This window comes from Crinia signifera, chromosome 5, assembly GCF_055691185.1.
Source record: "Crinia signifera chromosome 5, ASM5569118v1, whole genome shotgun sequence".
Lineage (NCBI taxonomy): Eukaryota > Metazoa > Chordata > Amphibia > Anura > Myobatrachidae > Crinia > Crinia signifera.
The window spans coordinates 218,745,769-218,762,175 of NC_139221.1; the positions used below are offsets into that span (position 1 = coordinate 218,745,769).

Sequence of the window (16,407 nt, forward strand, 5' to 3'; positions counted from 1 at the left end):
TTTAAAAAAGAGGTCACCGGCCGGTGGGGTTCATACAATACATGGCATTTTACATAAAATAACAAAAATATAATGATAAAAATAAATAAACATTGGAGCAGCTTTCAATAATGCATAATTCCAGCTTGGTTAAGCATATATAGGGTTAATTGCTTTTTCTAGCAGGGTTAGATTGAAATCAAGCTTTTTGTCCGAAGGCTGTTAGTTGACAAATTATGCTGTGCTACCTGCACAGAACTTGCTTTCAGCAGCTTGTTAGAAGATTAGTCAATCAGCCATACTATTTAGAGTTAGTGACAATTTGGCACATATAAGCAGAAAGAAAGCAAATGGGTATACTTATGCTCTTGCTCTGCGGCTTGTGTGATGCTGTATAATTGTAATCCACTTTGGGGAGTATTTGCTGGCTCTGCCTTAAGTGTGTTCCCAGCTGATTTGGTGGAATTCTTTTCAGCTTTATCCAGAACGCTCCGGCTTCCAGGTCCCCCACAGCAGTGCCTTTCGTGCCTCTCGTGTGAACAAACAGGGGCTGATGACGCGTTTCCCCGCCTCTCCTTAGTCAGCGGCTTCCTCATCTGAGGAAGCCGCTGACTAAGGAGAGGCGGGGAAACGCGTCATCAGCCCCTGTTTGTTCACACGAGAGGCACGAAAGGCACTGCTGTGGGGGACCTGGAAGCCGGAGCGTTCTGGATAAAGCTGAAAAGAATTCCACCAAATCAGCTGGGAACACACTTAAGGCAGAGCCAGCAAATACTCCCCAAAGTGGATTACAATTATACAGCATCACACAAGCCGCAGAGCAAGAGCATAAGTATACCCATTTGCTTTCTTTCTGCTTATATGTGCCAAATTGTCACTAACTCTAAATAGTATGGCTGATTGACTAATCTTCTAACAAGCTGCTGAAAGCAAGTTCTGTGCAGGTAGCACAGCATAATTTGTCAACTAACAGCCTTCGGACAAAAAGCTTGATTTCAATCTAACCCTGCTAGAAAAAGCAATTAACCCTATATATGCTTAACCAAGCTGGAATTATGCATTATTGAAAGCTGCTCCAATGTTTATTTATTTTTATCATTATATTTTTGTTATTTTATGTAAAATGCCATGTATTGTATGAACCCCACCGGCCGGTGACCTCTTTTTTAAAATTTGTCAATATTTCTAAGAGATTTGCACAAATAAACAAATTTAAAATTTTAATTTCTTGGGTTACTGAGTGTCCAGTCTGCGCTGTCTATTTGTGTGTAATCATGATTTGTATATGCAAAAAGAAAGCAGGTACTTGTGTAGCTTCGCTCGCCCATGCTGCGGGCTCTGTGGCTCGCTACACTCGCCACAGTAAAATCAACTCCATGCCAACGTGGATAGTGGGGGTATGAACTATCCACGTTGTCATGGAGTTAAGTTACTTTATTCTAGATAGTATGCCGAGCGTAGAACCCGGAAGTAGCACAGCACCATGCTGGGATTGGGGGGGGGGGGGCGTGGGGTAGCGGCAGCAGATGGTGGAGGGCTCCAACAGAACAGGTGTGAGAGCATCTTGTGCACACATGCCCCCTTCCGGCGGATGGCGGTGGCTGGTGATTGGCGATTTGATTGCCAAGAGCAGCTCTGATTGGAGCTGCTCCATCTGTATATTGTAAAAGGCTATATAAACATTTCATACTTCACCTGTTCATGATAAAATGTCGACATTCAATAGGTCAACCCCTATTGATTGTCTTGCTTTAGGTCAAAATGGACAATAGATTGCATTGTGCATGAACAAGGGGAATTAGCCACAGAAAATAAGTATGGATAGTAACTTTAATCCTCTCGCAGTTTGACAGGAAGCCGATGTTTGGGGGTGGGAACCTGGTGGAAAAACACAGACGAGCACAGGTGTTTTTGGTGACCACTTCCACCCTGTCTCATTCATAGATCAGAAAAAGCCTCAGACCTACACATTTGCACAGACAGCAAAAGCCTTTAGTTGTTTTGGGAAATTGCGTATGGATTTGCGAATGGATGCCAATTAGCAATTTGTTCACACATCTCTCTCGTTTTTGCAAAAGCCAATTACTCTGTTTGGGAGGTGGTTTACTCTATTGTCTATTGCATATTACATATTCTCAAATTGCGATCCATGCTGAATTAGCCCCAATGCCCAAGGGGCCTAGCCAAAATGCCAAATTGGCAAACAACTGTGCATACATGGATGCCACAGTACACATGTGCAGACTCTCAAACTGCAGTTGCATCCTATAACATACGACAGCAGTCTGAGTGATGGCGGGGTGGTGACGGGTCATTGGGTGGGTGAGTTCCGGACATATGGGTAATTTTGTGGCAGATGCGTGACATCCTATGCAGCGGAAGCAAGCCGAGAAAATGGAGGCCCTGTGCCTGCCTTCACAGCCAGGCTGCGCAGATGGTGGGCTATTATTGAAATGTGCTTACATTGCCTTTCTGCAATGTGATTGCATATAAATTATAATCACAACACGGGAAGGTATTGTGCATGTTAGGCAGCCTTGCCCTGTGCTTGGTGCCTCTCAGCATGTAGGAAAAAAGTTGCAGGTTTTTTTTTTAGCAAAACTGCGACAGCCCCAGTGATCATTCATTTATACTGCAATTACTCATTTTTAATAAAGGATATTATAAAACCAGGAATCTAGGGGTTTATTTACTAGGATGGGAGTTCTGTTGAAGATGGAACATTGGTGATAGTTCGGGTGAACTGCGCACTCACTTGTAAGCCCAGTGTGTGTGGACCTTTATATTACCCAATTAAAATGTTCTTGGAGACTGAATATGTGCAAAAGAAAAATATTTATTGTGACTTTTACAATTGCAGTATGAATCTTATATAGCAGGGGGATGCTGGTGGGTGGGGGTAAGGGTGAAGGTGATCACACGTCTGGGTGGGCGTCACAAAGACTAGTTCTGTCGTGCAGATCTCACTAAGGTGTCTTCTGCAGATGATGTAATAGAGTGGAGCGCCTGAAAAAAGCTGTCAGTACTTTTCCTTTTTTCCTATGTTCTTGTATATGTGGTGACATATTCACTAGACAGGATCAGGCAGCACCCAGCGCATTAATCCATTTCCAAACAACCAGATATACAGGTGGTATGTGACCACCTTCCCTACTGTAGGCGACCTGGGTGGTGGGGGAAATGCAGAGGCTCCGTGTTTTGGCAATGCACAGAGTCTGCTGTGTGGGAGGATGGGTTAAAGGTGCGGGGAGATGGTGGGGTGGGGGTTTGGTGGTTTCCGGCACCGGAGGTCACGGGCTGAAGTCTCTTTATGTGCAATGTCTCTGATGGTCAAGGAAAGTGCATAGGTGGCACCGAGGGCTGGCGTCCCTAACCCTCCGGTGGTACACCGCACACTTACCTGATACCTGGCAGCTGCGTCGTAGATGATCCTCGCCGTGCATCTCTGTAGTCTTCACCGGCGTCCGCACTTCCCGCGGTGTAGTTGGCAGTAGGTCCACACAGCTTCTACAGCCGCTCCCGTCACTTCCCGGGTCAGCTCACGAGCATTCACCCGGGGTGTCAGGGCTGCTGGAGCCGTGTGCGCTCAACTCCTCCTGGAGGAGACTTGTGTGGTTCTGTGTGCGTGAAGGACGTGTGTCCTGTGATCCAATGCATTTCGGCACTGCGTGCCTTTATCAAGGATAATGGAATCCTATGTGCTTCCTGTATTTCAAGCCCGCTTGAGTCTTATTTCATTGGTTGTCAGTCTCTGGGTGGCCGGGTTGTGGTGTGTCAGCTGGGTGGCCGGTATGCCTGGTCAGGTGACCTTTATTCATGTGCGATTTGACAGATTGAATCTGTTGTGTGTGTACACTCAGTTGTATCTCTCTGCTTTTAAAGATGGAAGGAATTGCGTTTTATAGAAGATGGAACGTTGCTATGGCCAGCCAATCAGATTCTATTTATTATCTTCAGTAAGGTGCTAAATATATTTGAAGTAGATTCTGATTGGTTTCTATGGGCAACATCAATAGAATTCCCATTTTAGTAAATAATCCCCCAAGTATCTTTACAATGTCTTCAGAAGCATGAGCTGTTCAATCATAGACTACTGCAAATGAGTCTTACACATATCTTAAAATAGCTTCTGCAATACCGTACCTCATAAACAGTTTTTTTAAGGGATTTAAAAATGATCCAGTGAAAGTTCAACTCATTTACTACTAGCTGGTTTCCACTTAGAAAGCAATAACTTTAAAATATTTAATCTCTTCATGCTGCTAGATTAAAATGAATGACACATGGAAGTGATAATGCCCAGGAAATTTTTCATTCAGCATCATTAGATTCCATTCACTCCCTTGCAATAGGAGAGGAGCATACCCAATTTTCATCACTTTGTCAACAGGGAGATTTCAACACATTGAACACTAGAGCTTTCAAGCTCAAAATCCCCCCCCCAACGTCTGCAACTCTGATTTTGTTGAATGTACTATAACAAACACGCACAATAAATGTAATGCATATGACCTTATTGGAAAACTCAGTGAATTAACAGAAAACAAGCAGAATGCTGTCATTAGGAAGCACTGTCCACATTACTCTTACACATTGAATGATGCCATAATCAAAACCTATTTTTATGTGCAGACATTAATCAAGGTAATTACTAAATGTTTATATAAACTTTTATTCTCTATTTTCCAACAGGCATTTCCTGGAAATGTTAACTCTGACACAGTTGTCCGACATGACTTACGACATCCCATAGTTGCTCGCTATGTACGCATTGTTCCACTGGACTGGAATGGAGAAGGGCAAATTGGACTAAGAGTTGAACTATATGGCTGCTCATACTGTAAGTTTATGTACTTAGTATTTTCCCCAATATCATGCATTTATGTAAACTGTACATAATGAGGCAAATACAGTTATACGGGGACATTAAATATAGTATTCCGACTCTTGGAACGTCCCGACAGTCAGAATCCCGGGCCATTTTTGGCCAGGTTGACTAAAAATCAACAGCTGTATTCAATGTTCCAGCTGTCGAGTGTCAGAAAGTGGGCATGTCGGCAAAAACGGCCGTGGATTGTCAAAAAACATCCCTGAATTCGGCAATCCGTGCCCGTTTCCGACAAAACAGATCCAACTTGTTTTAAAGCCGGATCTGTTTTGCCGGAATCTTCCTTCAATGGTGTCAGAAATGGCAGCATTGAATAGGCGATTGACAATATTTCCCGTCAGGAAATATTGGCACTTATTGAATACCCCAATAGTCTCCTCAATAGACATGATTGCACACACAAAGTATGTATTACCATGTTACACCCTTATCAGAATTTCAATGGTAGAGTCACGTTCACTATTATTCTTGTGATATTTATTAGTAACATTTTTATATTAAAATCTAGTACACATCATAGCTAAATCCAGAATTAGAATGTATCTTAATTCACATTTCGGGTCTTGCTCATTTTGGGGACCTGTTACCACTTGCTGTCAGCCAGTAAGTTTAAAAAGTGAGGGAACGTTTTGAAAACAATGTATACTTTTGTTGTATAAAAGTTTTAAATTAAATAATTTTACAAATAGATTATAGAAATAGCTATGGTTATATATATATATATATATATATATATATATATATATATATATATATATATATATATATATATCTCAAAAGTGGGATAGACTTTCGTTTGCGTTGGTTGTTATAGCAGCACTCTATAAATCCTCCCTGTTAGTGGAGGATGGAAAAGATAGATAGGATAGATAGAAAGAAAAGATATAGGGTGCGCTTGATGTGATCCACCACCTCAATCAACAATTAAATGGTAGACCATACAATTAAAATAAGTAAAATTTATTAGATCAAAACAGACACGGATTCCATAATCCAATTCTTCCAAAAATGATACCCGACGCATTTTGTCATAAATGACTTCATCAGCGGTTATGTTCTCTAAACCATTTGAAGTTAGGTTTAAAGATTTCTTGATAGTGTTAATGATTATGGAAAAGAACTCTTTTCCCACAGGATAAGAGAATCTCAAGTAGGATTAAAGGATGATATTTCCACTAGGTATAGTGCAATAACCTGCATCAATGATCTAGCTCCTGTGCTTCCAGTGTCTGAATGCTGCATGCTGGAAGCACAGGAGCTAGATCATTGATCCAGGTTAAACCGAGGTTTTCATTCAAGCCTCAGGGCGCCAATGTATCTAATGTGTAGATCCAGCGGCATTCGGTTTGCAGTAAAACCAGTGACCTGTCACCGCCACGGGGAAGAGGAGGCACATGGTCTATAATTCTATATCTTAGGTCAAGGGATGTCGTGCCTCTACAAAATGTTTTCTTACAGGATGCTTCCCATGTCCAGCAACTATGGCTATTTTTATGTTAGTACGGTGGGCTGTGGCCCGCTCTTTAAATGCCCTGTCGGTCTTGCCGACATAATGTCGACCACAGGGGCAACTTAAAAGATACACCACAAATTTTGTATGGCAGCTGACTCTGCAGGTAGTGCAGCCACAACAGCGAAAGCAGCCTGGTTTAGGATTACCTAGGAAGGTGGGCGCTTTGGGTGGGTGGTAAGAAATACTGTTTTTAACTAAATAATCCCTCAAGTTTTTGCCACGCTTGTAAGCACACATAATCTTTTTGTCTTTGAGCCCTGGTAGGGTGGTGTCGCTAGTAAGTAATGGCCAATATTTTTTGTCGTTGTGTTGAATTTGTTTGCTTTTGTGGTGAAAAGAGTTGACCCAGATGAGTTTATTGGTATTATCTCTGTTTTTAGTAGTGGAACCCTTGGCTTGTGTATATATATATATATATATATATATATATATATATATATATATATATATTACATTGACAAAAAACCTTACGGTTTCACATGTCCCATTAAGGCTTCTTACACATGATCTGGCATTTCTGAAACCTGTTGTAACTCTTCCACTCAAACGCCAAAAAGCAATGAAATTCCGATCATTAAGGCTGACGCCTTAATGGACGTGTTCCTTGCGCAATACAGATATGGTACGCCATCACAGCCTGTGGGTAAGTGCAGATTCAGCACTCTCACAGAGTGAGATTGCTGTCACTCACACAATGGTGGAGCTGCTAATTCACAGATTTGTGTGCTAATTGGAGCACTGATGGGGGACTAAAGAAGCAGATGGGTGGAAAACAGTGGCACAGATTGGGGAAGGTATAGACAGAGTGATGCGATTGGGTGGGAAACAGGAGCAGTTGAAGGAAAGACAGCACTGATGGGGGAGGGTGTTCGGAGCAAAGGGGATAAAGGGAAAACAGAGCAGTACAGATGGAGAGGGGAGACAGCAGTACAGATGGAAGGAAACTGTGTCATGGATGATGCAGGCAGAGCAGCATGGATGGAGGGGGAGACAGAGTATCACTAATAGAGGGGAAGCCAGTGGCACAGATAGAAGGAAACATCTGTGTGGAAAGACAGGGCAGTGCAGATGGGAAAAGACACATTGGTGTGGATGAGGGAATACACACAGCAGTAGGGATTGGGGAAGACAGAGCAGCATGAAGGCGTATAGGAGAAGAAAGTGTAGATGCATAGTAGTTGGGAGCATTATAGTTTTTGCAATTATGAAAGATGTTTCTGGTAACTGTATGTGAATACTAAATGAAATGGATATATGTAGTGAGTGTGAGAGATGTTGGACCCTCAGTGGGATAGTTCTAGTAATAGTGTTTATTCTAGCACCTGCTATCTTTGAAAACCCATGCAGTTCCTCTACCCTGTCTGGGGTGTTGCTGTCTGCTGTAGTGATTCTAGCACAGCTCTGGTTTGCGGTGCTGATATACAGATCACACTATGCTAGAAGCACTACAGCAGACAGCTACACCCCAGGCAGGGAAGAGGAATTGCATGGGTTTTCAAAGATGGCGGGTTCTAGAATGATCCCTATAGTAATTCAGTGGGCTAGACAGTTTTAGATGATTGCAGGTACTTATTAGGATGAGTGCGCCACATAACTGCTCAGACCTTCAGTTGCATAGACTGCATGTGTGTATTCCAATGAGCACACAAATCTGTGAATTAGCAGCTCCACCATTGTGTGAGTGACAGCAATCTCACTCTGTGAGAGTGCTGAATCTGCACTTACCCACAGGCTGTGATGGCGTACCATATCTGTATTGCGCAAGGAACACGTCCATTAAGGCGTCAGCCTTAATGATCGGAATTTCATTGCTTTTTGGCGTTTGAGTGGAAGAGTTACAACAGGTTTCAGAAATGCCAGATCATGTGTAAGAAGCCTTAATGGGACATGTGAAACCGTAAGGTTTTTTGTCAATGTAATTTCATAGCTTTTTTCAATTTATTTTTTATTTATTTAAAATTTTAAATTTCAGTGTAAGAATAAAATTAGATTTTTTAAATGTTTAATGATAACACACCCCTGGGACAGCGTACACGCGGGGGGTGGGGCACTGGGGGGCAGCACACACACGGGGGCACTGTACACATGAAAGCACTGGGGGGAGGCAGCGTACACACGGGGGCACTGGGGGGACAGCACGCACACGGGGGCACTGGGGTGGACAGCGCGCACACGGGGGCACTGGGGGGACAGCACGCACACGGGGGCACTGGGGGGGACAGCGCGCACACGGGGGCACTGGGGGGGACAGCGCACACACGGGGCACTGGGAAGACAGCGCACACGGGGGCACTGGGGGGGTAGCGTACACACGGGAGCACTGGGGGGGCAGCGTACACACGGGGGCACTGGGGGGGCAGCGTACACACGGGGCCACTGGGGGGGACAGCGTACACACGGGGCCACTGGGGGGGACAGCGTACACACGGGGCCACTGGGGGGGACAGCGTACACACGGGGGCACTGGGGGCAGCGTACACACGGTGGCACTGGGGGGCAGCGTACACACGGGGGGCACTGGGGGCAGCGTACACACGGGGGGCACTGGGGGGCAGCGTACACGCGGGGCAGCGTACACACAGGGGCACTGGGGGGGGCAGCGTACACACGGGGGCACTGGGGGGGCAGCGTACACACGGGGCACAGCGTACACACGGGGGCACTGGGGGGGCAGCGTACACACGGGGGCACTGGGGGGGGCAGCGTACACACGGGGGCACTGGGGGGGGCAGCGTACACACGGGGGCACTGGGGGGGGGCAGCGTACACACGGGGGCACTGGGGGGGGCAGCGTACACACGGGGGCACTGGGGGGGGCAGCGTACACACGGGGGCACAGCGTACACACGGGGGCACTGGGGGGGCAGCGTACACACGGGGGCACTGGGGGGGCAGGGTACAAACGGGGGCACTGGGGGGGGACAGCATGCACACACGGGTTTACTGGGGGGGACAGAGCACACACGGGGCACTGGGGGGGACAGCGTACACACGGGGGCACGGGGGCACTGGGGGGGACAGCGTACACACGGGGGCACTGGGGGGGACAGCGTACACACGGGGGCAATGGGGGGGACAGCGTACATACGGGGGCAATGGGGGGGACAGCGTACACACGGGGGCACTGGGGGGGGGGACAGCGTACACACAGGGGCACTGGGGGGGAGAGCGTACACACGGGGGCACTGGGAAGGGGACAGCGTACACACGGGGGCACTGGGAAGGGGACAGCGTACACATGGGGGCAGCATACACATGGGGGCTCTGGGAAGGGGACAGCGTACACATGGGGGCACTGGGTACACACGGGGACAGTGGGGTGGGGGACAGGGTACACACAGGGACAGTGGGGGGATGGATTTACCTGGATGCAGCTGCTCCTCTGATGGCCCGGGTGTCTTCTTTCTGCCTTCTCGGTGGCGGAGGCAACTCAAGGAAGCGCCTGAATCTGGTCCGCAGGCTGTGGAAGCTCCTCAGTCCTGGCGGTGGCATGGGGAGGTCAGCGTCTGGGCAGGAAATATAATAAATAATAATATTAAAGGGCTCAGTGTACACACGGAGGGGGGCACAGCGTACACACGGAGGGGGGCAGCGCACACACGGATGCACTGTACACACGGGGCACTGGGGGGGAAGCGTACAAACGGGGCACTGGGGGGCGGGACAGCGTACATACAGGGGCACTGGGGGGGACAGCATACATACGAGGGCACTGGGGGGTGCAGCATACACATGGAGGCAATGTGGGGGGACAGCATACACACGGGGGCACTGTACCCACGAAAGCACTGGGGGGGAGGCAGCATACACATGGGGGCACTGGGGGGGACAGCATACACACGGGGGCACTGGGGGGGGCAGCGTACACACGGGGGCACTGGGGGGGGGCAGCGTACACAGGGGGGCACTGGGGGGGCAGCGTACACACGGGGGCACTGGGGGGGGCAGCGTACACCCGGGGGCACTGGGAAGGGGACAGCGTACACAGGGGGGCACTGGGAAGGGGACAGCGTACACACGGGGGCACTGGGAAGGGACAGAGCACACACGGGTGTACTGAGGGGGGACAGAGCACACACGGGGACACTGGGGGGGGGGCAGTGTACACACGGGGCACTGGGGGGCAGCGTACACACGGGGCACTGGGGGGGCAGCGTACACACAGGGGCACTGGGGGGACAGCGTACACACGGGGGCACTGGGGGGGCAGCGTACACACGGGGGCACTGGGGGGGGACAGCGTACACACGGGGGCACTGGGGGGGGGACAGCGTACACACGGGGGCACTGGGGGGGGACAGCGTACACAGGGGGGCACTGGGAAGGGGACAGCGTACACAGGGGGGCACTGGGAAGGGGACAGCGTACACAGGGGGGCACTGGGAAGGGGACAGCGTACACACGGGGGCACTGGGAAGGGACAGAGCACACACGGGTGTACTGGGGGGACAGAGCACACACGGGTGTACTGGGGGGGACAGAGCACACACGGGGACACTGGGGGGGGGCAGCGTACACACGGGGGCACTGGGAAGGGGACAGCATACACATGGGGGCACTGGGAAGGGGGACAGCGTACATATGGGGGCACTGGGAAGGGGACAGCGTACACATGGGGGCACTGGGAAGGGGACAGCGTACACATGGGGGCACTGGGAAGGGGACAGCGTACACATGGGGGCTCTGGGAAGGGGACAGCGTACACATGGGGGCTCTGGGAAGGGGACAGCGTACACATGGGGGCTCTGGGAAGGGGACAGCATACACATGGGGGCTCTGGGAAGGCGACAGCGTACACATGGGGGTACTGGGTACACACGGGGACAATGGGGTGGGGGACAGGGTACACACAGGGACAGTGGGGGGACGGATTTACCTGGATGCAGCTGCTCCTCTGATGGCCTGGGTGTCTTCTTTCTGCCTTCTCGGTGGCGAGGGCAACTCAAGGAAGCGCCTGAATCTGGTCTGCAGGCTGTGGAAGCTCCTCAGTCCTGGCGGTGGCATGGGGAGGTCAGCGTCTGGGCAGGAAATATAATAAATAATAATATTAAAGGGCTCAGTGTACACACGGAGGGGGGCACAGCGTACACACGGGGGGCACAGCGTACACACGGAGGGGAGGGCACAGCATACACACGGAGGGGAGGGCACAGCATACACACGGAGGGGGGGGGACAGCATACACACGGAGGGGGGGGGCAGCATACACACGGAGGGGGGGCACAGCATACACACGGAGGGGGGGCACAGCATACACACGGAGGGGGGGCACAGCGCACACACGGAGAGGGGGGCACAGCGCACACACGGAGAGGGGGGGGCAGCGTACACACGGAGGGGGGGCAGCGCACACACGGAGGAGGGGGGCAGCGCACACACGGAGGAGGGGGGCAGCGCACACACGGAGGAGGGACAGCATACATACAGGGGCACTGGGGGGGACAGCATACATACGGGGGCATTGGGGGGGACAGCATACACACGGGGGTACTGTACCCACGGAAGCACTGGGGGGAGGCAGCATACACACGGGGGCACTGGGGGGGGCAGCGTACACACGGGGTCACTGGGGGGGGCAGCGTACACACGGGGTCACTGGGGGGGCAGCGTACACACGGGGTCACTAGGGGGGCAGCGTACACAGGGGGGCACTGTGAAAGGGACAGCGTACACAGGGGGGCACTGTGAAGGGGACAGCGTACACAGGGGGGCACTGTGAAGGGGACAGCGTACACAGGGGGGCACTGTGAAGGGGACAGTGTATACACACGGGGGCACCGGGGAAGGGACAGTGTATACACACGGGGGCACTGGGGGGGGACAGCATACACACACAGGGGCAACAGCATACACACAGGGGGCACGGGGGGCAGCGTACACGCGGGGGCCACTGGGGAGGGGACAGCGTACACGCGGGGGCCACTGGGGAGGGGACAGCGTACACGCGGGGGCCACTGGGGAGGGGACAGCGTACACGCGGGGGCCACTGGGGAGGGGACAGCGTACACGCGGGGGCCACTGGGGAGGGGACAGCGTACACGCGGGGGCCACTGGGGAGGGGACAGCGTACACGCGGGGGCCACTGGGGAGGGGACAGCGTACACGCGGGGGCCACTGGGGAGGGGACAGCGTACACGCGGGGGCCACTGGGGAGGGGACAGCGTACACGCGGGGGCCACTGGGGAGGGGACAGCGTACACGCGGGGGCCACTGGGGAGGGGACAGCGTACACGCGGGGGCCACTGGGGAGGGGAACAGCGTACACGCGGGGGCCACTGGGGAGGGGACAGCGTACACGCGGGGGCCACTGGGGAGGGGACAGCGTACACGCGGGGGCCACTGGGGAGGGGACAGCGTACACGCGGGGGCCACTGGGGAGGGGACAGCGTACACGCGGGGGCCACTGGGGAGGGGACAGCGTACACGCGGGGGCCACTGGGGAGGGAACAGCGTACACGCGGGGGCCACTGGGAGGGGAACAGCGTACACGCGGGGGCCACTGGGGAGGGGAACAGCGTACACGCGGGGGCCACTGGGGAGGGGAACAGCGTACACGCGGGGGACACTGGGGAGGGGACAGCGTACACGCGGGGGACACTGGGGAGGGGACAGCGTACACGCGGGGGACACTGGGGAGGGGACAGCGTACACGCGGGGGACACTGGGGAGGGGACAGCGTACACGCGGGGGACACTGGGGAGGGGACAGCGTACACGCGGGGGACACTGGGGAGGGGACAGCGTACACGCGGGGACACTGGGGAGGGGACAGCGTACACGCGGGGGACACTGGGGAGGGGACAGCGTACACGCGGGGGACACTGGGGAGGGGACAGCGTACACGCGGGGGACACTGGGGAGGGGACAGCGTACACGCGGGGGACACTGGGGAGGGGACAGCGTACACGCGGGGGACACTGGGGAGGGGACAGCGTACACGCGGGGGACACTGGGGAGGGGACAGCGTACACGCGGGGGACACTGGGGAGGGGACAGCGTACACGCGGGGGACACTGGGGAGGGGACAGCGTACACGCGGGGGACACTGGGGAGGGGACAGCGTACACGCGGGGGACACTGGGGAGGGGACAGCGTACACGCGGGGGACACTGGGGAGGGGACAGCGTACACGCGGGGGACACTGGGGAGGGGACAGCGTACACGCGGGGGACACTGGGGAGGGGACAGCGTACACGCGGGGGACACTGGGGAGGGGACAGCGTACACGCAGGGGACACTGGGGAGGGGACAGCGTACACGCAGGGGACACTGGGGAGGGGACAGCGTACACGCAGGGGACACTGGGGAGGGGACAGCGTACACGCAGGGGACACTGGGGAGGGGACAGCGTACACGCAGGGGACACTGGGGAGGGGACAGCGTACACGCAGGGGACACTGGGGAGGGGACAGCGTACACGCAGGGGACACTGGGGAGGGGACAGCGTACACGCAGGGGACACTGGGGAGGGGACAGCGTACACGCAGGGGACACTGGGGAGGGGACAGCGTACACGCAGGGGACACTGGGGAGGGGACAGCGTACACGCAGGGGACACTGGGGAGGGGACAGCGTACACGCAGGGGACACTGGGGAGGGGACAGCGTACACGCAGGGGACACTGGGGGAGGGGACAGCGTACACGCAGGGGACACTGGGGAGGGGACAGCGTACACGCAGGGGACACTGGGGAGGGGACAGCGTACACGCAGGGGACACTGGGGAGGGGACAGCGTACACGCAGGGGACACTGGGGAGGGGACAGCGTACACGCAGGGGACACTGGGGAGGGGACAGCGTACACGCAGGGGACACTGGGGAGGGGACAGCGTACACGCAGGGGACACTGGGGAGGGGACAGCGTACACGCAGGGGACACTGGGGAGGGGACAGCGTACACGCAGGGGACACTGGGGAGGGGACAGCGTACACGCAGGGGACACTGGGGAGGGGACAGCGTACACGCAGGGGACACTGGGGAGGGGACAGCGTACACGCAGGGGACACTGGGGAGGGACAGCGTACACGCAGGGGACACTGGGGAGGGGACAGCGTACACGCAGGGGACACTGGGGAGGGGACAGCGTACACGCAGGGGACACTGGGGAGGGGACAGCGTACACGCAGGGGACACTGGGGAGGGGACAGCGTACACGCAGGGGACACTGGGGAGGGGACAGCGTACACGCAGGGGACACTGGGGAGGGGACAGCGTACACGCAGGGGACACTGGGGAGGGGACAGCGTACACGCAGGGGACACTGGGGAGGGACAGCGTACACGCAGGGGACACTGGGGAGGGGACAGCGTACACGCAGGGGACACTGGGGAGGGGACAGCGTACACGCAGGGGACACTGGGGAGGGGACAGCGTACACGCGGGGGACACTGGGGAGGGGACAGCGTACACGCGGGGGACACTGGGGAGGGGACAGCGTACACGCGGGGGACACTGGGGAGGGGACAGCGTACACGCGGGGGACACTGGGGAGGGGACAGCGTACACGCGGGGGACACTGGGGAGGGGACAGCGTACACGCGGGGGACACTGGGGAGGGGACAGCGTACACGCGGGGGACACTGGGGAGGGGACAGCGTACACGCGGGGGACACTGGGGAGGGGACAGCGTACACGCGGGGGACACTGGGGAGGGGACAGCGTACACGCGGGGGACACTGGGGAGGGGACAGCGTACACGCGGGGGACAGTGCACACATGGGCACTGGGGGGGACAGGGCACACACAGGGATAGTGGGGTGGGGGACAGGGTACATACAGGGATAGTGGGGTGGGGGACAGGGTACACACAGGGACAGTGGGGGAACGGATTTACCTGGGTGCAGCTGCAGTACAGGGGGGAGAGTACACACGGGGGCAGCAAACAAACGGCGGGCACTGGGGGGGACAGCATACACACGGCGGGCACTGGGGGGGGGGTAGGGTACATACAGGGACAGTGACGGGGGAAAGGGTATGCACAGAGTCTGGGTGTAGGAAATATAATAATAATAATTATTACAATAATAATAATGCGTACACACGGGGGGGCACAGCGTACACACGGGGGGGGGGCACAGCGTACACACGGGGGGGGGGGGCACAGCGTACACACGGGGGGGGGGGCACAGCGTACACACGGGGGGGGGGGGGCACAGCGTACACACGGGGGGGGGCACAGCGTACACACGGGGGGGGGCACTGGGGGGCAGCGTACACACGGGGGGGCACAGCGTACACACTGGGGGGCACAGCGTACACATGGGGGGCACAGCATATACACGGGGGGCACAGCGTACACACGGGGGGCACAGCGTACACACGGGGGGGGCACAGCGTACACACGGGGGGGGGCACAGCGTACACGGGGGGGGGGGCACAGCGTACACACGGGGGGGGCACAGCGTACACACGGGGGGGCACAGCGTACACACGGGGGGCACAGCGTACACACGGGGGGGCACAGCGTACACACGGGGGGGGCACAGCGTACACACGGGGGGGGCACAGCGTACACACGGGGGGGGCACAGCGTACACACGGGGGGGCACAGCGTACACACGGGGGGGGGCACAGCGTACACACGGGGGGGGCACAGCGTACACACGGGGGGGGGGGGGCACAGCGTACACACGGGGGGGGGGGCACAGCGTACACACGGGGGGGGGGGCACAGCGTACACACGGGGGGGGCACAGCGTACACACGGGGGGGGGCACAGCGTACACACGGGGGGGGGGGGGCACAGCGTACACACGGGGGGGGGCACAGCGTACACACGGGGGGGGGCACAGCGTACACACGGGGGCACAGCGTACACACGGGGGGGCACTGGGGAGGGACAGCGTACACACGGGCGGGCACAGCGTACACAAATGGGGGGGCACAGTGAGGGGATGACAGCGTACACATGGGGGCACTTTATAGTTAGGCTGTGGGGGCTGTATAAATAGTTAGGCTGTGGGGGTGGGGGTGTATAGTTAGGCTGTGGGGGTGCGGGATTATAGTTAGGCTGCAGGGGGGGTGTAGAG

At 55.1% G+C, this 16,407-nt stretch overlaps 1 protein-coding gene and 1 long non-coding RNA gene across 4 annotated transcripts in view; one reads left to right on the forward strand and one right to left on the reverse strand.

Moving 5' to 3' along the window:
• Window positions 1-16,407, forward strand: part of CNTNAP2 (contactin associated protein 2) — a 1,678,538-nt gene that overhangs the window by 685,022 nt on the left and 977,109 nt on the right. Inside the window, exon 4 of the mRNA XM_083188543.1 lies at window positions 4,672-4,819. Within this exon, the coding sequence (XP_083044669.1) occupies window positions 4,672-4,819 (148 nt within the window). The remainder of the gene's footprint in view (window positions 1-4,671; window positions 4,820-16,407) is intronic.
• LOC146080854 (uncharacterized) overlaps window positions 1-16,407 on the reverse strand; it is a 34,405-nt gene that overhangs the window by 11,830 nt on the left and 6,168 nt on the right. For 2 of the 3 annotated variants that reach the window (XR_014475006.1, XR_014475005.1), the window contains 2 exons: window positions 11,257-11,398; window positions 9,745-9,886 (listed from right to left, as the gene is read on the reverse strand). This is a non-coding gene — a long non-coding RNA (uncharacterized LOC146080854). The remainder of the gene's footprint in view (window positions 1-9,744; window positions 9,887-11,256; window positions 11,399-16,407) is intronic. The other variant, XR_014475007.1, reaches the window with a different exon arrangement.